The sequence below is a fragment of the Mobula birostris genome, chromosome 9 (assembly GCF_030028105.1).
Source record: "Mobula birostris isolate sMobBir1 chromosome 9, sMobBir1.hap1, whole genome shotgun sequence".
NCBI classification, from domain to species: domain Eukaryota; kingdom Metazoa; phylum Chordata; class Chondrichthyes; order Myliobatiformes; family Myliobatidae; genus Mobula; species Mobula birostris.
This window is the reverse complement of record NC_092378.1, coordinates 77246926-77269863: the sequence shown is the minus strand read 5'-3', so window position 1 is coordinate 77269863 and position 22938 is coordinate 77246926. Positions and strand designations below refer to the sequence as shown.

The window sequence follows — 22938 nt, the reverse complement described above, 5'->3', positions numbered from 1 at the left end:
TAAAATGTCGGCACAACATAAAGATTGAATAGCCTGTGCTATGCTGTGATGCTCCATGTTCTAAAACACTGTTCATAAATTAACCTCTAATTATGGCCCTTGTTTGTACCTTGCTTAGTACGATGGCTTTCCATATTATTGGGTGCACATAAGTGGCCAATGACTGTTGTCATACAACTTGCATCTAATCCAACTAATTATATTACCTTTGTTTGTCAAGTTTTCTGGAACAGGTCATGCAATCTTTTATTCCTACTGTAATGAAACCACCTTTCAGAGAGGCTCAAGGCATGATATATAAATTTAAAACTGTTGAAATTTTCAGTGGAATGTAGTTCCACTCAAATCCAAGTCTAGAAAAGACACACAACACTGGAATACATGCCATTAGATGTAAATCTAGGAACAAAGCTGCTTCTTCCACTTCGTATTTCCAATTTTATTTGTTGCCTTTCTCAAACATTTAGTTATTTACTGTAGAGATTCCGTTGTTCACAAATAAGACATTTATAAATTTACCAACTTTAAAAGGAATTCAAGACTCTATTAAAGTAGCATTTTTCCAAATTTCAAAACATGATATATTAAACAAAATATATCCATCTATTACTCTACTGCATATGAATTGGCATAAGGCTTTCAGAAAAAAAGAAATGCTTTTTTACAAATAATATTCTTGTAAATGGGTAATTTAAATGATGTAGTAGTGTAAACGCTCCATTAACTGAACAAATATAATTCTTGGTCACTTTTTAGCAAATTCATAGCCACAATGAAGAACTCTACTGGATTATTAATGTGAATCATTACAAGAGAAATTTTATTTAAAGATTAGATTTTCCTTCTTTAGAGAAAACCAATGTTCCTTAGATCATATGATTGTAGGAATAATGTTTAATGTCTTGATTGATAATTGTTTTCTGTAAATAACACTCCAAAATTAAACAGCTAACAGAAGACAATAACCAACACAAGGATGACTTTATGGTACATAATTGCAATCATGATATTTTGTTCAAAAATAACAACCCACAATATGGATATACAATTAAAAGCAAATGGAAAGCACATTGCCTCTTGTAAATTAAAATAAATGTTGCTAACGCAATTAACATGAATGACAGTAATGACAGTCAATAGGGCTGTTGACCAAAGTTAGTAACAACTGGCTTACATGTAAGTACAGTACTCTGGGTAAAACATTAGCTCCACTGGAACAGCAGACATTGTGTTTTTGGCACTTTGAAAATTTTTGCCAAATAATTTGGTTTTGTGATTACACAAGAATGATTCTTACATTTTCAATGAAAATACCAGTCAGGAACAATGCACAAGACTGTAGAATATTCACAATAAGCAGCTGCAGATTATAACAATATAATGCAACATACAAGGGAATCTAAGTTCAAAGTAAATTTATTATCAAAGTACATATATGTCGCCATATACAACCCTGAGACTCATTTCTTATGGGCATACTCAATAAATCCATAATAGAATAATAACCATAATAGAATCAATGAAAGACTCCACCAGCTGGGGCGTCCAACCAGTGTGCAAAAGTCAAAAAGAACTGTGCAAATAAAAAAATAAAGAAATAATAATAAATAAATAATCAATAAATATTGAGAACATGAGATCAAGAGTCCTTGAAAGTAATTCCTTACATTGTGAGAATATGTCAATGATGGGACAAGTTCAGTGAGGTTATACACATAAAAGTTGCTGGTGAACGCAGCAGGCCAGGCAGCATCTCTAGGAAGAGGTACAGTTGACGTTTCAGGCTGAGGCCCTTCTTTTAGTTAGTCCTGACGAAGGGTCTCGGCCCAAAACGTCGACTGTACCTCTTCCTAGAGATGCTGCCTGGCCTGCTGCGTTCATCAGCAACCTTTATGTGTGTTGCCTGAAATTCCAGCATCTGCAGATTTCCTCGTGTTTGAGTGAAGTTATCCCTTTTGGTTCAAGAGCCTGATGTTTAAGGGGTAATAACTCCTCCTGAACCTGGTGGTGAGAGTCGTGAGGCTCCTGTACCTTCTTCCTGATAGCAACAGCGAGAAGACAGCATGTCCTGGGTGGTGGGTGTGTGTCCCTGATAACAGATACTGCTTTCCTGCGACAACGCTTCATAAAGACGTGCTCTATGGTGGAAGGTTTTGCCCGTTTGCCAAAGATTTAAATATCATGCTGAATCTTCGCAAACTCCTAAGGAAGTACAGGTGCTGCTGTGCTTTTTTTCGTAATTGCTGGGCCCAGGACGAGTCCTCCAAAATAATAACACTGAGGAATTTAAACTTCCTGACTCTCTCCACCTCTCATCCTCCAATGAGGACTGCCCAATGGGTCTCTGGTTTCCTCCCCCTGATATCAATAATCAGCTTCTTGGTCTTGCTAACAATGGTTGTTGAACCACTCAGCAGGATTTTCAATCTTCTTCCTATATGATGATTCATCACCACCTTTGATTTGCCCAACGACACTGGTGTTGTTAGTAAACTTGAATATGGCATTGGAGCTGTGCTTAGCCACAAGTGTAAAGCAAAACAGCAAGGGTCTAAGCACACAGCCTTGTACACTCTTCAAACTGATATTATAAAATGCAAATAACCACAGTTTCGGGTCTAATTGCAAGCAAGAACAATCATTGCACTAAGCGTCTGAAATATGCATTTAGCATACAGAATAAAGCATCATTCTGCTGTAAGCACAAAATTAAATATAACCTCTCATCTATACTGAACAGCAGTTGTATGATTATATATATATATTAATTACACATACACACACACACATATATATATATATATATATATATATATATATATACACACACACATATTATAAATAATGGATCTTAGTTAGGGAGATGAATCTTTAAACTCCAATGGTTTGGAGGAGTTCTCTCAAGAGTCGACACATTTAGTCCTTTTGCCATATTAAAAAGACCCAATGTAGATTGGGAGTCCGCTTCGCCGAGCATCTACGCTCCATCCACCAGAACAAGCAACATCTCCCGGTGGCCACTCATTTTAATTCCACTTCCTATGTCCCATGTATGGCCTCCTCCACTGTTGGGATAAGGTCACATTTAGGTTGGACGAACAACACCCTGTATTCCACTTGGGTCGCCTCCAACCTGATGGCCTGAACATCGATTTCTCAAACTTCCGGTAGTGCCCCCCACATCTCTCCCCCCTTCATTGTTTCCCATCCACTTTTACTCTCTCACCTTATCTCCTTGCCTACCCATCACCTCCCTCTAGTGCTGCTTCTCCCCATTTCTTTCTTCCATGGTCTTCTGTCTCTTCCATCAATCAACTTTCATCCCTCCCCCTCCAGGTTTCACCTATCACCTTGTGTTTCTCTCTCCCCTCCCCCACCTTTTAAATCTACTTCTCAGCTTTTTTCTCCAGTCCTGCTGAAGGGGTTCGGCCCAAAATGTCGACTATACTCTTTTCATAGCTGCTGCCTGGCCTGCTGAGTTTCTCCAGTATTTTATGTGTGTTGCTCGGATTTCCAGCATCTGCAGATTGTCTCGTCTTTTTCATCATGGCTGATCTATTTTCCTCCCAGCTCCAATCTTCCACCTTCTCTCCGTATCCCTTCCTGCCCTAACTAATCAAGAATCTATTAACGTCTACCTCAAATATACCTGACTTGGCCTCCACAGCCACTTGGGACAATGAATTCCACAGATTCACTACTCTCTGGCTAAAGAAATTCCTTCTCAGCTCTGTTCTAAAGGGATGTCCTTCTGTTCCGATGCTGTGTCCTCTGGCTCCCCCACCATAGGAAAGATCCTCTCCACATCTACTCTATCAATTCATTCAACAGGTTTCAATAAGATTCCCCCTCATTCTACTGAATTCCATTTGGTACAAGCCCACAGCCATAAAAAGGTAACCATATGGATAAAGCCTTTCAACCCCGTATTCATTTTGTGAACCTCCTTTGAACCCTCTCTAACGTAAACACATCCTTTCTTAGATAAGAGGCCCAAAGCTGCACACAATACTCCAAATGAGGGGTCACTCGTTCCTTAAAAAGCCTTAACATTGTAATCCTCTCGAAATGAATGCTAACATTGCTTTTGCCTTCCTCACCACCAAATGCAAATTAACCTTTAGGGAATACTGCACAAGGACTCCCACGTCCCTTTGCACCGCAGATATTTGAATTTTCTCTCCACTTATAAAACAGTCCACATTTTATTCCTTCTACCAAAGTGCATGACCATACACTTCCCAACACTGTATTCCATCTGCCATTTCTTTGCCCATTCTCCTAATTTGTCTAAGCCCTTCTGTAGCCTCTCTGCTTACTCAACACCATCTTCTCCCTCAACCTATCTTCGTATCACCCACAAATTCGGACAGAAAGCAATCCAAATCATTGATATATAATGTAAAAAGAAACTGTCCCAACCATACAGACACCCGTGGAACAACATTAATCACCGGCAGCCAATCAGAAAAGACTCCCTTTATTCTCACTCTTTGCCCTCTGCCAATCAGACAATGATTTATCCACGCTAGTATTTTTCCTGTAATACCATGGGCTCATAACCTTGTCAAAGGCCTTCTGAAAATCCAATTACACAATATCCACCAATCTCCTCTGTCTATCCTGCTTGTTATTTCTTCAAAGAATTCCAAAAGATTTGTCAGGCAAGATTTTCCCTTTAGGAAGCCATCCTGACTTTGGCCCATTTTGTCACGTGCCTCCAAGTACCCCAACACCACATCCTAAATAATCGATTCCACTATCTTCCCAACCACTGAGTTCAGACTAACTGGCCTGTGACTTCCTTTACTCTGCCTCGCTCCCTTCTTGAAGAGTGGAGTGACATTTGCAGTTTTCCAGTCCTTAAGAACCACGCTCAAATCCATTAATTCTTGAAAGATAAGTACTAATGCCACCACAATTTCTTCAGCCACCTCCTTCAGAACCCTGTGGTGTACACCATCTGGTCCAAGTGACTTAACTACTTTCAGACCTTTCAGTTCTCAAGCACCTTCTCCCTAATAATAGCAACTTCACTCACTTCTGCCCCTTGATACTCTTGAATCCCCGGCATTATGCTAATTTCTTCCACAATGAAGACTGATGCAAAATACTTATTCAGTTTGTCCACTATTTCATTGTCCCCCATTACTACCTCTCCAGCAGTCTGGTATGTACTCTCGTCTCTCTTTCACTCTTCAGAAATCAGAAGAAACATTTGGTATCCTCTTTAATAGTATGGGTTAGCTTACTTTTCTATTCTATCTTTACCTCCTTTACCATTTTTTTAGCTGCCTTCTGCTGATTTTGAAAAGCTTCCCAATTCTCCTAACTTCCCACTACTTTTTGCTCTATTATATGCCCTCTCTTTAGCCCCTATGTTGGCTTTAACTTCTCATCAGCGAAGGCTGCATCATCCTGTCTCTAGAATACTACTTCTTCTTTGGGATGTATCTATCCTGCACCTTCCAAATTACTCCCAGAAATTCCAGCCATTACTGCTCTGCTTTCATCCCTGCCAGTGTTCTCTTCCTTTCAGTTTTGGCCAGCTCCTCTCTCATGCTCTGTAGTTCTCTTTATTCCACTGGAATACTGATACATCTGTCTTTAGCTTCTCCTTCTCAAATTGCAAGATGAATCCTATCATATTAATGGTTCTTCTACCTTAAGCTTTCCAATCAATTCTGGCTCATTGCGTAACACCCAATGCAGAATAGCTGATCCCCTAGTGGGGTCCACCACAAGCTCCTCTAAAATGCCATCTCGTGGACATTCTAGAAACTTCCTCTTTTGGGATCCAGCACCAACCTAATTTTCCCAATCTACCTACATATTGAAAACCCCATGACTATCATAACATTGCCCTTTTGACATGCCTTTTCTATCTCCGATTGTAATTTTTTAATCCACATCTTTGCTACTATTTGGAGGCTTGTACTGTAACTCCCATCAGAGTCTTTTTAGCTTTACTTTTTCTTAGATTGACCCACAACAAATCTACACCTTCCGATCCTGTGTCATTTCTTTCTAATGATTTGATTTCATTTTTTTTTAAACCAACAGAACCACCCCACCCCCTCTGTCTACCTCCCTGTCCTTTTGGTACAATGTGTATCCTCAGATGTTAAGTTCCCAGCTATAATCTTTCAGCCATGACTAAATGATGCCCACAACATCATATATGCCAATCCATAACTGTGCTACAATTTCATCTACCTTATTCCTTATGCTGCATGCATTCAAATACAACACCTTCAGTCCTGTATTCATCATCCTTTTTGATTTTGTCCCCCTTTTATATTGTAGCTTATCCTGTTGACCGCAATTTTGCCCTATCATAAACCCATCTTTGCTAGCCATCTCATTACACACAACCTCTGTTTGTAGACCAACTGTCCCATCCTCAGCCCTATCACTCTGGTTCCCATCCCCCTACCAAATTAATTTAAACATTTCTGAACAGCTCCAGCAAACCTACCTGCAAGAATATTGGTTTTCCCCTTGGATTCAGGTGCAACCCATCCCTTTTGTACAGGCCATACCTCCCCAAGAAGACAAATATTTTAAATTAGCATTATACGAAGGGAAATTTCCACAACCCGTGATTCCATCAGATTCCACAACCTATGGACTCACTTTCAAGGACTCTACAATGCATGTTCTCAGCATTAATTATTTATCTATTTTTATTTGTACAATTTGTCTTCTTTTGCACATTGGTTGTCGGTCATTGTGTGTAGTTTTTCATTGATTCTATTGTATTTCATTGAGATAGTCTGATAGAAAACGAATCCCAGGATAGCATCCAGTGACCTACACATACTTCGATAATAAATTTTCTTTGCAATCTAACACCTAAAAATTTACCTTTGAAATCAGTAAAATGCAAAGAAAATTTTATTTTCTGGAGCTCTTTCATGTTTGCATGTATCTGATTAAATTTTTAGATGTTTCTGTGAATACACACTTCAGAAGTAATATCCATGTAGCTTATCCTTATAGCAACAGAAAGGGCTGAAGTTTCAGAAGTTCAGCAGATTGGAAAATTCCCAATAATACTTCCAGAGGAATAGGTATTTAAGGTCATACTGTAAGCTAGATTCCATAAGCAAAAGTAGCAACAAAGCATGCTAATTCTGAAATGCAATCCTTCAATGGCTGGAGTAGTCCCACACAGGCCAAACATTTGAATACTTTGTTAATATAGTGTATGGGCAAATGACTGCATGATTGTGGTCAGTCCAGCAAAGCAAAATCACAACCCCTACAGATCTCAGGTTGATCCTGCTTATTCACAACTCCAATCCACTGTTCAAAACTGGAACTAACAGTAACCCTTCCAATATCCTATGGTACACCTGCAACCTCATTTCTTCAAAAAAGAAATCTTCAGTATATATTGCTATAGAAGAAATTTTAGTAATATGTAGGTACACAGCAGGTCAGATTAGTTTGCCCAAACAGCATATTAATATAGTTTACGAATAGCAGGCCTCACCTCTGAAAAGAATACAAGTCAAAAATAGTATTTCAGCAATTACATGCAATTTGCTGCCATCTTTGCTGTAGAATCTGTCCTCCAATGTTACTTAATGAAATTTAATTCATCAGCAAATGATACTGGTGTAATCCTACAACATAATTTTGTAAAAGGGCAATTCAGAGCTATCTAGGATTACAAATTTTGAATTTATGTGGGGCAGTTTCAAAATTATTCAAGCAGAGCAGAGAAGATTGTCGTTCAGTGCAGCCAGATTGATGGGAAAGAAATGGAGAGAAGTCAATGAAAACCCATTATTTCTTACTTTCTACATGCTGCACTAATGGACTAGGGAACATTTGAGATTTTATTAGGCAAATAATATTTAAATTTGGTAAAGACTGTTTGCAATAGATATTATCCTGGAGTAAACAGTAATTGCAAAACATAAAATACAATTCAGAGCAATGTCAATCAATGCACAATTAGTTCCACTCCTTATTAAACATAGATAAATAATTTTCTTTCATCCCAGTCCTAAACATAACAATAAATTATGATACAAACAAATCCACAGAAAGCATGCAACAATGTTGCTACAGTTCATAAGGTTATTATAAATCACTGATGTTGCAAAATAAAAAGTACAAGCACCATGCTATTACAGACGTGAGTGATGGTGTTTCATACGAGTCTCTACAAATTATTTTTTCCCCACAATAATTCAGAGAACAAAATGCAACTCAAAAAACATCTCCTTTAAGTCAATGTATTAAAATGAAGCTGCTCATACATCTATTGGGAACTGACACCATCACAGAAAGGATATTGCTTCAACATTTAGATATTGTCCAATTAAAAGTTCCAAATTGGCCCTATCAAATTCATTATAACTTCAACATTAAGGTATGGCAGAAAATCACTTAGCAGCAAAGGTCATAAACTAAACGTATTTTGCCAATGGGCACAACTCTCAGCATGTATAAATAATGCTTTTAGCATCGAATTGTGGGACTGTCTTCCAGTTAATTTCTTTATTTATCAAAAGTACTTTTCACAGAAACAGGTTAATTGACCCAAAGGAGACAACGACAAATAGTTAAAATCTACATCAAATTACCTTTGCCAAGTGTACTACATGGTGCCTGCACTTTGCAATGTTTTGCCACAAATTTAATGAAGAGATATTCTAAAGTAGATGCAATAAGCATTCAGATGCAGCCATCAGTATACACTCTATGTTCAGAAAGACTACAAAGAAGCATTTAAACTCAGAAACATCAGCAATAAGAAGGAAAAAGAGGCATGAAGCTCCAAAGCAAATATGCATTGCAGTTTATATCAGCTGTTTGCACAGCATGCTTTGTACATTTTTGCAAGCCAAGCTGCAAAGATGCAAGACTAATTAAATCAAGTGAAAATGATTAGATGAGACTGACTGGATGACATGTTGAGACCTACACCAATTTACTTTGGACTTTGAACTACATATGTCCCAAAAAAAATAGACTGTTTTCTTTTTCATTGCTCTTGCATGATATGGAATTGCGTATAAAATCTATAAAAGGATGGCACCATCTAGTTCTTCCATAAAACTAGAAAATTATTCCTAACTAAATACCAAAATGACATTAAATACAGATTTAATAGTACCATACAAGAAAATTAAAATTATGGATTGATAAATGAGACAAAGTAGTTTAAAAATATAATTAGAATTTCTATAAAAATGGTTCATGGAAAAATTAACTGCATACAGAACTTTTCTCTTTATTCCAATGCATAAAGAGAACAAATTTCTTTAAAATAAAGCAACAATTTAGTCCTCCACATTCACCAGTCAGCCACATCAATTACGTTATATACAGTGGATTCTAGTTATTTTGGGCCATTGGTTAATTGGGGCAGCCACTTATTTGGGATAACTCTTAAAAGAACAAAAACAGATCGAGAAAATAACCGGGATTCTCTGTGTTTATTTAGGACACTAAGCCACTTACTGAGGTAGGAGACTGTTGGTGAACTGTCTCTAAATAGCATCAGTCGCATGCATGTCGTGTGGCCATTAGTCACTACACCACACTTTGAACAAACAATTCTTAAATAGTGTCACACCTGTTTATGTTCAAAGAGCAGTGATTTTTGTCACTGACAGTTGAAGAGTGATAAACATAAGACAACTAAGAACTGTTTTGCTCACTGTGGTTTGAAGCATTCAGGCTTAGTGATGCCAGAAATGGCCGGAAGTAAAAATGAAATGATTTCACTACTTCAACAAGTTAGGCACTATGAAGAATTTGAATGTATCAACAATCATCTTGAATGTTACAATTAAAATGAAGACTTGGAGAATATAATCATCAAAAACACTGTTTGATGGTAGTCTACTATCTGCACTAGGAGTCTACACTGATTTTGTTCATTTACAGTCAATCAAAAGAACACGTCAGTATACATTGAATGAATTCCTTCGTCAATAACTTAAGAACAAATACACGTTTATAGTAATGTAGTTCTGATGTAGATGGCTGCATCTGATAGTGTTCTAATTTACTCTTTATTTCATTTCAATACATAATTTGTTACTCAGTTCAATGACAACTTGTCTTTTTAACTACTTAATGGAGAGCCATTTAGTTGGGTCAAAGGGTACTGGTCCCGATGTGTTGAAATTAACTAAAATCCACTGTATTTTGATCCTGACATTCAACTACAAGAATTTAGTGACCAAATCAGATTGGAGAAAAAATTCTGGCCCTTTTCATATTTACCAATTAAAAACAACGTAAGCATGCATTAAAGTAAAATGCAATGGAAAACAGATGCAGTCTATTGCAGGCAGAAAAAAGAATATAAAATAAAGATCATTCTCACTTTCAAAGTCAAGGAAAAAATTTGGCCCCTGTTCAAGATCTGTGCATGTCAAAACTTTAAGAAGGTTCCCCATGTTAAGATACCTGCCAAGACAAGAAGGAAGATATTTTCCCCTAAATGTAGAACAGCCCAAAGTGAGAGACAAACAAAAAAATAGCCTTTGAAGACTACAAGCCATGTGATAAAAATCCACTGTCAGTTCACATGGTATATACAATCTACAGGTAAAGCATTTTACCAGCTGTGCCAACAGTCTAAACTGGAAAGGCTGCATGGTCTTCTTGGTTACACTATAAGCAGCGGCATGTGCCAGATGTCACTAACGTTTAACCCCTTCCCTGGAGTCACAGAGGAGCTGAAGGGAGTTAAAACTGCATTAACAGCCATCCTGACAAAAGGACCTGGAAAATCAGTGAATGGAATTAACAAAAAGAGCCTTTTTAAAAAAGCAAATTAAAGAAGATTTTCAAAAGCAACACATGGGATGAAGTTTGCAGCCGCAATGGAGAGGTCATGCAACCATCGTTAAGTGATAGTATCCTGCCATTACGTGCATTTTTAATACCTGCACTGTCCTTCACTCTGGTGAGACAGAACGTATTTTGTATACACCAGCTGTGAAGGGTCAAACTTACTTTCAAAATCCAAGAAAAAATGTGAAGCATTGTGGTCTATGTCTCTGGTTAACACCTTAATCAGATTACCCATGTCAGCAAACCTAAAAATAAAATAGTAAATCTTTTAGTTTCAACAATTCTCAGTCAGGTCCTGGATTCAGTTAAGGCTGGCTCGTGAGGTTCCACCCACTTCGTGGGGTTTGGTAGGGATTTGTTGAGTCAAAATTATACTCTCTAGAAACGGTCTCAACATGATCATGTTTCTTCACTGAAAATCCTTCACATAAATCCTCATTACAGTAATTGAACTGCTAAGAATGCAGATCAGAGAGAAAAAAAACATTAGTGATAAGAGACTGCATAAAACAGAAATTAACAGGAATTCTGTTCAAACATTCAAATCCTTGTTTTCTTCTTACATTTTTAAATTAACATGTGCAAACAATGGGCTGCTTCAAGCTGCAACCTGCCTGCAAGCACTACTTACGATCACAGATGCCTACACTTACCTGGGCTGCAGGAGCTTATCTTGGTGGGCCCACCACACTGCCAAGTCAGGCAGCAAAGTCCAGACTTGACAAGACTTCACTGCCCATGATAAAGTTCAACAGCAGGCAAAACTGGGCGAAGGAAATTTGCCTTCTTTTAAGGCAGTTAGAAAGGTTACATCTTCGTAAATATTTCTGATACTGAGTCATTTAAAATCTAATAAAACCGGGGAATTAAAAGTTACAAAAATTCAGAATTCATAGCACAAAAGCAAAATGAACAAAACAAAATAGCTGACCTCTCCTTGCTAATAAATTCAATGGGGTCTGAATCCTCTGCAAAGAATGATCTGAGGCTGGTTACAAAAGGCTGGGAAAAAGCAATACCTATGTCAGGCTGCTATTTATTGATAACAGCTCAGCATTCAACACAATCATATCCTCAGTTCTAATCAAATAAATTTCAAAACCTGGGCCTCAGTACCTCCCGCTGCAAGTGAATCCTCGACTTCCTCAACAGGAGACCACAGTTTGCGCAGATCGGAAGTAATATCTCCTGCTTGCAGACAATTAACACTGGAGTATTTCAACAATGCATGCTCAGCCCACTGCTCTGATCTCTCTACACCCAAGACTGTGTGGCTAAGCACAGCTCAAACACTATAAGTTTGCCAAAGACACAACTATTGTTGGCAGAATTTCAGATGGTGACGAGGTGGTGTACAGGAGCATGAGAGACCAATTGGTTGATCGGTGTTGTAATAACAATCTGGCATTCAACGTCAGTATTTGATTGTGGACTTCAGGAAGGGGAACACATACTAGTCCTCATTGAAGTGGAAAGGGTGAGCAGTTTCAAGTTTCTGGGTGTCAACATCTCTGACATTACATTACAAAGAAGGCATGTCAGCAGTTATATTTTATTAGGAGCCTGAGGATACTTGGTATGTCATCAAAGACACTCACAAATGTTAACAGATATACCATTCTAACTAGTTGAATCTCTGTCTGGTATGGAGGGGCCACTGCACAAAATCAGAAAAAGTTGCTGAAAATTATAAACTCAGTCTGCACCATCTTGGGCACTAGCATCCTCAGCATCGAGGACAACTTCCATAGGCAATGCCTCTAAAAGGAGGCATCCATCATTAAGGGCTGCCACCACCCAGGACATGTCCTTTTCTCATTGCTACCATCAAGGAGATGGTACAGGAGCCTAAAGACACACAAATCAACATTTCAGGAACAGTTTCTTCTTTTCTGCCATCAGATTTCTGAATAGACCAACCCACAAACACTACCTCACTATTTTCTTCTCTCTTTTTGCACTACTTATTTATTTTTATATATACTTATTGTAATTTATAGGTTTTAATTATGTACTGCAATGCACTACTGCCGCAAAACAACATATTTCATGACTTACACTGGTGATATTAAACCTTATTCTGATTTTGCTACTATTCTGATTCTGATCACAGTAATGGTGGACACTTTCACAAGGCTCCATAGGAAACTGTAAATGAATGATAACTGATAAGATGTTAGTGTTAAGTAATGGACTAACATTACTTGCAATTAAAGAGCTGAATGGTCTGGATTCATACATGTTGGAGATTTTTTATGAATAAAGTTGATATAGTTCAGAAGACAGGGAATTCAGAGATTGAATGTAACAACAATAAGCACCTGAAATTCACCAAATGTGTCAAACCCAAGACCTACTTCAGAGTGGGTGACTGAATGCTGACAGAATTTCTGGCCTTAAACCAATAAGATTCTGGCCAGCATATTAGGCAACATTCTTTTAAGTAGATAATATTTCAACAACTGAGCTTCCAGTGTAATATTAACTGTGATTTGATAACTTCTCAATGCCAGCCTGGCTTTGAGAATAATCCTTTATCTCATCCATAAAGGAAAAGAAATCCGAAACCTTTTCTATCCCTCCATCAGGTTTCTGAACAATGAACCAATCCATGAACACGAGTACATTATTTTTGCTCTCATTTTGTACAATTTATTTATTTTTTAGTATTTATTTCTTACTGCAATTTATATAATATTTTATGTATTACACTGTACTGTTGCCACAGAATTACAAATTTCACAACATATGTCAATGATATTAAATCTGATTCTGATTCTCAGTGAAACTTGGAAGATCCCGATGGGTTTTGACATGTTGGATGCAGAGCTTATGCTTCCCTGTGAGAGAAATTAGAACTAGGGTCTCTGTTGAAAGATACTGGAGGTCACTCATTTAAGACAGATGAGGCAATTTTTTTTTTCCCACCCAAAGGTTACTGACTCTTTGGTAAGGTTGGTAGAAGCAGAAACATTGAATACTCCATTTACTGGTTGATACTCCATCTTACAGTGAGGTTACTGCAGGTCAACCAGAATGCAGAAATGAGGTTACAATCAGGTCAACTATTATCTTATTAAATATTTTAGAGATTAAAGATTAGATTTATTTCTCATGTATATCAAAATCTACAGTCATTTGCATCAACAACACATTTGAAGGATTATGCTGGGATCAGCACTCAAGTGTTGCCATGCTTCTGGTGCCAACACAGTATCGTCCAAAACTCACTAACCCTAACCATACGTCTTTGGAATGTGGGCAGAAACTGACAGAGTCACAGGCAGAATATACAAATCTTACAGCTAGTGCTGTAAGCATTACACTAATCACTATGCTACTATGCCACCCTTGGCAGATCAGGCTTGATGGGCTGAGTGACCTGCTCCAGTCCCCGATTTGTACATATGCTATTCAAGTCTTTCAGTGGTACGAGTCATCTCTCCATCCTCTGAATTTGTGAACCACAGTGGTGAAGCCAATTCTTTTATATTAGTCTGTTTTAACAACTGCAAACAATGCTCTGCTTCATCAACTTGGATGGGTTGGCCATATTCAACATTTAGCATTTCAGAGGGCAAATTTTCAGGTGCACATTTTTCTAAGCTTCAGCACTAGCATGCTGCATTTAAAAGTGAGCCAAATGCAAATACATAAAATCATTACTCCGCGCAAGCATGCACCAGAGAAAATGCGAAAATTACAAGTTTTAGTGCAGTTTGTGCTCAAACTGGAAGGATAACTGTTATTTTTTTAAAAAAAACAGACAATACATTCAAATCACAAGAAACAACTTTCTAAAGCCACATTGGAATAAAAATAACTGCATGCAGACCTTGAAGGAATAATATAGTTAAAAACTAAAATGGTTTTCCATATGCTACCAAGAATTTTTTAAATTGTTTACCTTGGTGACTTTTAAATAAGTCACAGAAAATGAGGTTTACTGACAGTATAAAATAAAGTAATTTTATATGCTTAAACGTTATAAACTAAATCAGAGATATTCATTTTCCCATTTTATTTCACATCTGCTAACTTAGCAAATAACAATAATTACCTACTTTAGAAGAAGACAAGTTTTCTCTCTCAGACATTCTGCTTTCTGCCTTTGGATAAAACTGGCAATGATACAGTGCAAACACTAGAGCAACATCAACTATTCGGAGAGAAGATATATTTACACCCAACACTCATCATCTTAATACAAGAGGCACAGCATTAAGGTTTATAATTGTGTGCTGGAACCTGCTGGCTTTGGATCAATTAAATCTATCAACATACAGGCCTAGTTAGAACAAGCATCAGCTGTGAAAGGAGAGACTGAACAACCAACAGACGATCATTAACTACAGCCACCATTTACTCTTGCCCACACTGCACTAGAATATGTGGGCCCTGGATCGGCCTCTACAGCCACCTGAGGACCCACCAACAGAATATCATACTCAACTTCAATGATCGCACTACTACCCAATACTTACCCACCTAATATCACCCTACACTTAGCTTTAGATAGTCAACAGATATTAATATTTATTGGTTGTGTAGAATTACTGACAAAAAGCACTGAGAGCACCAGGAAATGTACAACTTCCCATTAAAGTACAATTGTATTACCGGCTCTCCCTTAACACAGACTGATTACACTGGACAACAAAGATTTTGCTTCCTGAATACTTTTGGGTGTATTTATGGATTTTGGGCTCTGCTAAGTATGAAAATCACCTTGAAATTTCCCTATCATGCAACATTTTTTTAAAAATCACCTATATTTGTTATTTCAATTCATAATTCAAAACAATTAAAATGTTGCCCCCAATATAAGCTGAAAAGTTTTCCATCTTATCCAGGCATGCCTGGACATGCTTAGGCAGGATGGATGCTGCAAGACAGGACAGGTTTTAGGAAGGTTATAAAAGCATCATGCATACACCAGTCTATGTGTTCTGTTTACATGTACTGTATATTGGTTTGTGATCATGTTGATGTGTATGATCTACACACATAGCATATTGTGTGTACTCATCATAATAAAACAAATACATTTTCAGAAGTATCTGTAACAGCAAAATGTCTCACCAACGCTGCAACAGCCGTGATACTTTCTGCTATATTTGTGGCAAGTGTACGCATAAATCTCAAACACAGAGCATACTCCTCTTTTAAGAAAGCCCATAAGTTCTACCTTATGTGTAAAATTGATGACCAAGACAAAGCCTGGGCTCCACACATCTGTCCCTCAACATGTACTGTCAACCTTAGGGCTTGACTCAGAGACACTTAGAAGTCAAGGCTGCTCACTGCCCTGATGATATGGCGAGAGCAAAAGGATCATGTGACAGCCCGCTACTTCTGCCTGATCAGTGTCTGGTTTCACTGCTAAAAACAAGAAATCCATTGAATACTCCAACTTCCCTTTAGCCATGAGATCTGTGCCGCATGAGAATAGTCTTCCAATACCGAAACCACCAAACACATGGTGTCTTGAGGAGGCAGATGAAGATGCCATGATGAATGGGCTAGGAATGGAAAACGACACTGACACTGAAACAAACCTTGAATCCTTTATGTTCAGTGAGCTTCATCTGATAACTCAATCTGAGTTAAATGCCCGAGTCGAGAGACTTGGATATATCATAGTCAAAAGCAGAATTACTGGGTTCAAGACTACAAGGATGAAATCTGATGCCACCAGCCACAAAAATCTCAGTCTTTTGTAGCCACCAAGAAGATTTGAATGTAATTCTTTGGTCAAGTTGATAATCTGTGTTTCTGGACTAATTTTTCACTGCTTTGGGTTGCCAGCATGACCCACAACAATGCTGTTTTTTTTTAAATTGATTCTTCAGTGTTAAGCCTGAAAGGTGTGCTGCTACATAAAGGTAATGTTCACCCTTCAATACCAATCGACTATGCCGTACACATGAAAGAAAACTACTGAAATCTGGAAGTCTTGCTGAAACACATACAGTATACCAACTACAACTGGAACATCTATGGTGATCTGAAAGTAGTAGCACTGCTGCTAAGAAAGCAGCTAGGATACACCAAGTCCTGTTGTTTCCTTTGTGAATGGGCAGCCATGCTAAAGGCTCTCATTACTTAAAAAAGATCGGCTACTCTGTAAGCAGTGGTTCCAGGGCAAAAAAGTTTGGCGCATAAGCCACCTGTAGACCCAAAGATATTTTTGACGCCTCTTCATCTAAAACTGGAGCTTATGAAAAATTGTGTGAAAGCAACAAACAAGGAAGGTGAAGAATTTCAATAATTGAGACAGATGTTTCCCAGTATAACTGATGTCAAGATTAAGTAAGGCACTTCTGTTGGTCCACTAATCAAACAGGTCATCAAGGGCAGGCAATTCGAAGAACTTCTAATGGAACCAGAGAAAATTGCATGGAAGGCATTCAAGTAAGTTGTCGAAAATTTTCTTGGTAACGACTGAGCACAAAACTATGTGCAGTTGGTTGACAACATGCTTCAAGCATACAAAACCATGAAGTCCAACATGTCACTAAAGATTCATTTTCTGCATTCGTATTTAGAATTCTTAGCACTGTCTGTGACGGGCACAGTGAAAGATTTCACCAGGACACTGCGGTCATGGAGAAACAGCATCGGGCAACTGGAATCCTTCAGTGCTGGTTGATTATTGCTGGACACATAGTCATTGTCATACTTTACTGATCCCAGGGGGAAATTGGTTTTCGTTACAGTTTCACCATAAATAATAAATAGTCATAGAACCATAAATAGTTAAATAGTAATATGTAAATTATGCCAGTAAATTATGAAATTAAGTCCAAGACCAGCCTATCAGCACAGGGTGTCTGACCCTCCAAGGGAGGAGTTGTAAAGTTTGATGGCCACAGGCAGGAATGATTTCCTATGACGCTCTGCGCTGCATCTTGGAGGAATGAGTCTCTGGCTGAATGTACTCCTGTGCCCACCCAGTACATTATGTAGTGGATGGGAGACATTGACCAAGATGGCATGCAACTTAGACAGCATCCTCTTTTCAGACACCACCGTCAGAGAGTCTAGGTCCATCCCCACAACATCACTGGCCTTACGAATAAGTTTGTTGATTCTGTTGGTGTCTGCTACCCTCAGCCTGCTGCCCCAGCACACAACAGCAAACATGATAGCACTGGCCACCACAGACTCGTAGAACATCCGCAGCATCGTCCGGCAGATGTTAAAGGACCTCAGTCTCCTCAGGAAGTAGAGACGGCTCTGACCCTTCTTGTAGACAGCCTCAGTGTTCTTTGACCAGTCCAATTTATTGTCAATTCGTATCCCCAGGTATTTGTAATCCTCCACCATGTCCACACTGACCCTCTGGATGGAAACAGGGGTCACCGGTACCTTAGCTCTCCTCAGGTCTACCACCAGCTCCTTAGTCTTTTTCACATTAAGCTGCAGATAATTCTGCTCACACCATGTGACAAAGTTTCCTACAGTAGCCCTGTACTCAACCTCATCTCCCTTGCTGACTGAGAAGCCTCAGATACTGAAGACACTTAAGTGAGAAGCCTCAGATACTGAGTATAAACAAAAATCATCAACAAAACATTTTGGATAATAAATCTGATTCTGATTTTATTTCAAATTTCCACTTTTTTTTTAATTTTTCATTTACCATTGCAAAGATTAATGGATCCACAAGTTCAGAAGTCTGTAACCCAATTACAGTGGATCCAATACACACTCGCCACTACAACCCCCATCCCTGCCAGTTCAGTTAAAGTAACTAAGAGAAGCAATATATCATTACATATAATACTTATTTCAATAATGAAATAATAGAACATACACATCTATTTACAGTATTTTAATTTTTAGATAGCTGGGCAACAACAGATAGCATTAGTGGACATCTTCATAAGGAAGTGCTTCAAGAAGGCTGTCCATCATTAAGGGCCCTCACAACCAGAGACATGCCCTGTTCTTATTTCTACCATTAAAGAGGAGGGATTGAAGCCTGAAGACCCACACTGCATGACTTAGGAACAGATTCTTCCCCTCTGCCATCATATTTATGAACATTTATTTTTTGTGCTATTTATTTATTATTTTTAAGTGTAAATTAAAGTCTTTTTTGTCTTGCACTGTAATGCTACTACCTAATCTGTTGAATATTTCCAGCATTTTTTGTTGAATACTAAATTTCCAGCATTGGCAGTATTTTATGTTTTCCAACATCTCCCATGTCTTGTCAAAAAACACTTGAGGCCTACCCTGATAGATAAAAAAGGGTTTTTATTTGCATTGCCTCATTAAAAGCCAATACTTATTATGACTTCAAGAAGCCTACAGGTTGTTAGCTTACCATACACCAAGAATAAATGCCCTGGGGAATTTTCCAAATGAAGAAATCAAGCACCTTTATTTTCGAAAATCCATCTGTTCACACCTTTAAGATCATAAGATTTGTGGCACCTAGTCAAAGGGCTTCTGAAAATCCAAGTACATAACATCCACCAGTTCCCCTTTGTCTATCCTGCTTGTTATTTCCTCAAAGAATTCCAAAGTATTTGTCAGGCAAGATTTTCCTTTAAGAAAACCATGCTGACTATGGCCTATTTTATCACGTGCCTCCAAGTACACCGAAACCACATCCTTAACAATCGATTCCAACATATTTCCAACCACTGAGGACAGACTAACTGTCCTGTAGGTTCCTTCTGCCTCTCTCCCTTCTTGAAGAGCAGAATGACATTTGCAATTTCTGAGTCTTCAAAAACCATGCCAGAATCCATTGATACTTGAAAAATCATTACCAGTGGCTCCACAATCTCTTCAGCTACCTCTTTCAGAACCCTGGAGTGTACACCATCTGGCCCAGGTGACTTAACTACCTTCAGACTTTTTAGTTTCTCAAGCACCTTCTCCCGAGTACCGTCCTGCTCGCTGGGAAAACAGAGACACCTCCCTCTCCCTTATTAGGGAGCGAGAGAGAGCCTGTGGTATGTCGTATACCGGGTGAAATGCAAAGCCTTTGAGGTAACTGCAAGTCTGTCTTTGCTATCGCTTTGCTCACGCTTGAGTGCTCAGTGGCAGGTGCCGATGCTTTTTTTTGCCAGTTGCTTGCTGCCGCTTGCGCGCGGGAGGGAAGGGAGCTGGGGGGGGGGCACTTCGGGGTTCTAACATTTAACTGTTGTTTACTCTTTGGAGCACTCCTCTGTTTTCGTGGATGGTTACCAAGAAAAAGCATTTCAGAATGTATATTGTATACATTTCTCTGACAGTAAATTGGACCTTTGGACCTAGTAATGGCCCCCTGACACTTTTGAACTTCTGGCATTCTGCTAGTATCTTCCATGGTGAAGACATGCAAAATACTTATTCAGTACACCCACCATTTCCTTGTTCCCCCATCACTACTTCTCCAGCAACATTTTCCAGCACTCACCTCTAGTTTACACTTTATATATCTGAAGAACCTTTTGGTATTCTCTTTTTATATCATTGGCTCGTTTACCTTCATATTTCATCTTTTCCTTCTTTAGTTGTCTTCATTTGGTTTTTACAAGCTTCCCAATCCTCTATCTTCCACTAATTTTTGTTCAATTATATGCCCTCTCTTTGGTTTTTATGTTGGCTTTGACTTCTCTTGTCAGCCATGGTTGCGTCACCCTGCTTTTAGCGTACTACTTCTTTGGGATGTGTATATCCTGTGCCTTCTGAATTGCTCCCAGAAATTCCAGCCATTGCAGCTCCGCTGTCATCCTGCTAACTATCCTCTTCCAATCAGTTTTGGGATGGAAATCCAATCAACATACACAAAATCCTGGAGGAACTCAGCAGGCCAAGCAGCTTTGAGGAAAAGAGTACAGTCGACGTATTCTTTTCCTAGATGCTGCCTGGTTTGCTGAGTTCCTCCAGCATTTTGTGTCTGATGCTTGGCCAGCTCCTCTCTAATGCTTCTGTAATTCCCTTTAGTCCACTGTAATACTGATACATCTGACATTAGCTGCTCCTTCACAAATTGCAGGGTGAATTCCATCATATTATGATCACTGGCCCTTAAGGGTTTCTTTACCTTGAGCTCTCCAATCAATTCAGTTCACTACACAACACCAAATCCAGAATAGCTGATGCCCTTGTGGGTTCATCCAAAAACTTCTCTAAAAAGCCATCTCAATGGCATTTTAGAAATTCCCCATCTTGGGATCCAGCACCAACCTGATTTTCCCAATCTACCTGCATATTGAAATTCCCCATCACCGTCTGTAACACTGAGCTTTTGACATGCATTTTCTATATCCCGATGTAATTTGTAGACTACCTCTTTACCATTGTGTGTGTGGGGGGATGGTCTGTACATAACTCCGGTCAATATTTTATTTTACCCCTGCAGTTCCTTAGTTCTACCCACAACGATTCTGCACCCTCCGCTACATCTTCCAATCCTTTCTCTTGATCCATCTGTTCACACCTTTCTCTTGAGGGAGCAAGCATTTCCTACTTCCCTAAATCTGGAACAATACATTTCTTTTGTGACCCACCCTCAACGGCCTCTACATTTGCCAGATCAGCTTAGTCTGAGACTTCCAGGCACATGTGCAGGTACCTATATCTGACAAGAATATTATCTGGAGACAGGAATCTTACAGCCTATTGCCCTTGCACTAGCTCTTTGAAAATGGACTTTTCCAACCAGTACCGTACATCATATTCCTGATGAAGGCTCTTGGCCTGAAATATCAATTGTTTATTCATTTCCATAGATGTTGCCTGACATACTGAGTTTCTCCAGCATTTTGTATGTATTACTAAGTAAAACATTAAATTAATATTTTAAACATTTTGGTGAATACAGAGTGAAGACTGTAATATAATATAAGATTGAACAGAAGCATCACAATTACAATTTATTTTGAGGAGGGAATAACAAAGCATACAAGATTGAAATTGTTTAGAGCCAGAGGGATTACTAATTACTAACTGCAGTTCATGCCCCATAAGGTCACTAAGTCACCAGCAGTGGTGCATAATTTTAGGGAACACAGTTGATAAACACCTGAAATTTAGCAATATTATTGATTTCCCTTGATTACAATGCAAGGCTATAAAAACAACTGCAGCCAGTTGGGGGAACTCTTAATCACTCAAACCAGGATAGAAACATAGAAACATGGAAAATAGGTGCAGGAGTAGGCCATTCGGCCATTCGAGCCCGCACCGCCATTTATTATGATCATGGCTGATCATCCAACTCAGACCACCACCCCAGCCTTCCCTCCATACCCCCTGACCCCTGTAGCCACAAGGGCCATATCTAACTCCCTCTTAAATATAGCCAATGAACTGGCCTCAACTGTTTCCTGTGGCAGAGAATTCCACAGATTCACCACTCTCTGTGTGAAGAAGTTTTTCCTAATCTCGGTCCTAAAAGGCTTCCCCTCTATCCTCAAACTGTGACCCCTCGTTCTGGACTTCCCCAACATCGGGAACAATCTTCCTGCATCTAGCCTGTCCAATCCCCTTAGGATCTTATATGTTTCAATCAGATCCCCCCTCAATCTTCTAAATTCCAACGAGTACAAGCCCAGTTCATCCAGTCTTTCTTCATATGAAAGTCCTGCCATCCCAGGAATCAATCTGGTGAACCTTCTCTGTACTCCCTCTATGGCAAGGATGTCTTTCCTCAGATTAGGGGACCAACACTGCACACAATACTCCAGGTGTGGTCTCACCAAGGCCTTGTACAACTGCAGTAGTACCTCCCTGCTCCTGTACTCAAATCCTCTCGCTATAAATGCCAGCATACCATTCGCCTTTTTCACCGCCTGCTGTACCTGCATGCCCACTTTCAATGACTGGTGTATAATGACACCCAGGTCACGTTGCACCTCCCCTTTTCCTAATTGGCCACCATTCACATAATAATCTGTTTTCCTATTTTTGCCACCAAAGTGGATAACTTCACATTTATCCACATTAAATTGCATCTGCCATGAATTTGCCCACTCACCCAACCTATCCAAGTCACCCTGCATCCTCTTAGCATCCTCCTCACAGCTAACACTGCCACCTAGCTTCGTGTCATCCGCAAACTTGGAGATGCTGCATTTAATTCCCTCATCCAAGTCATTAATATAT

The 22938-nt window shown here is 39.0% G+C and overlaps 1 protein-coding gene across 10 annotated transcripts in view; it reads right to left on the bottom strand.

Moving 5' to 3' along the window:
• The window catches only part of fam49bb (family with sequence similarity 49 member Bb), a 198066-nt gene that overhangs the window by 57395 nt on the left and 117733 nt on the right, over nucleotides 1–22938 (bottom strand). For all 10 annotated transcript variants that reach the window (XM_072268289.1, XM_072268294.1, XM_072268285.1 and 7 more), the window contains one exon: nucleotides 10355–10437. In XM_072268289.1, the coding sequence (XP_072124390.1) occupies nucleotides 10355–10427 (73 nt within the window). In that variant the 5' untranslated portion in view covers nucleotides 10428–10437. The remainder of the gene's footprint in view (nucleotides 1–10354; nucleotides 10438–22938) is intronic.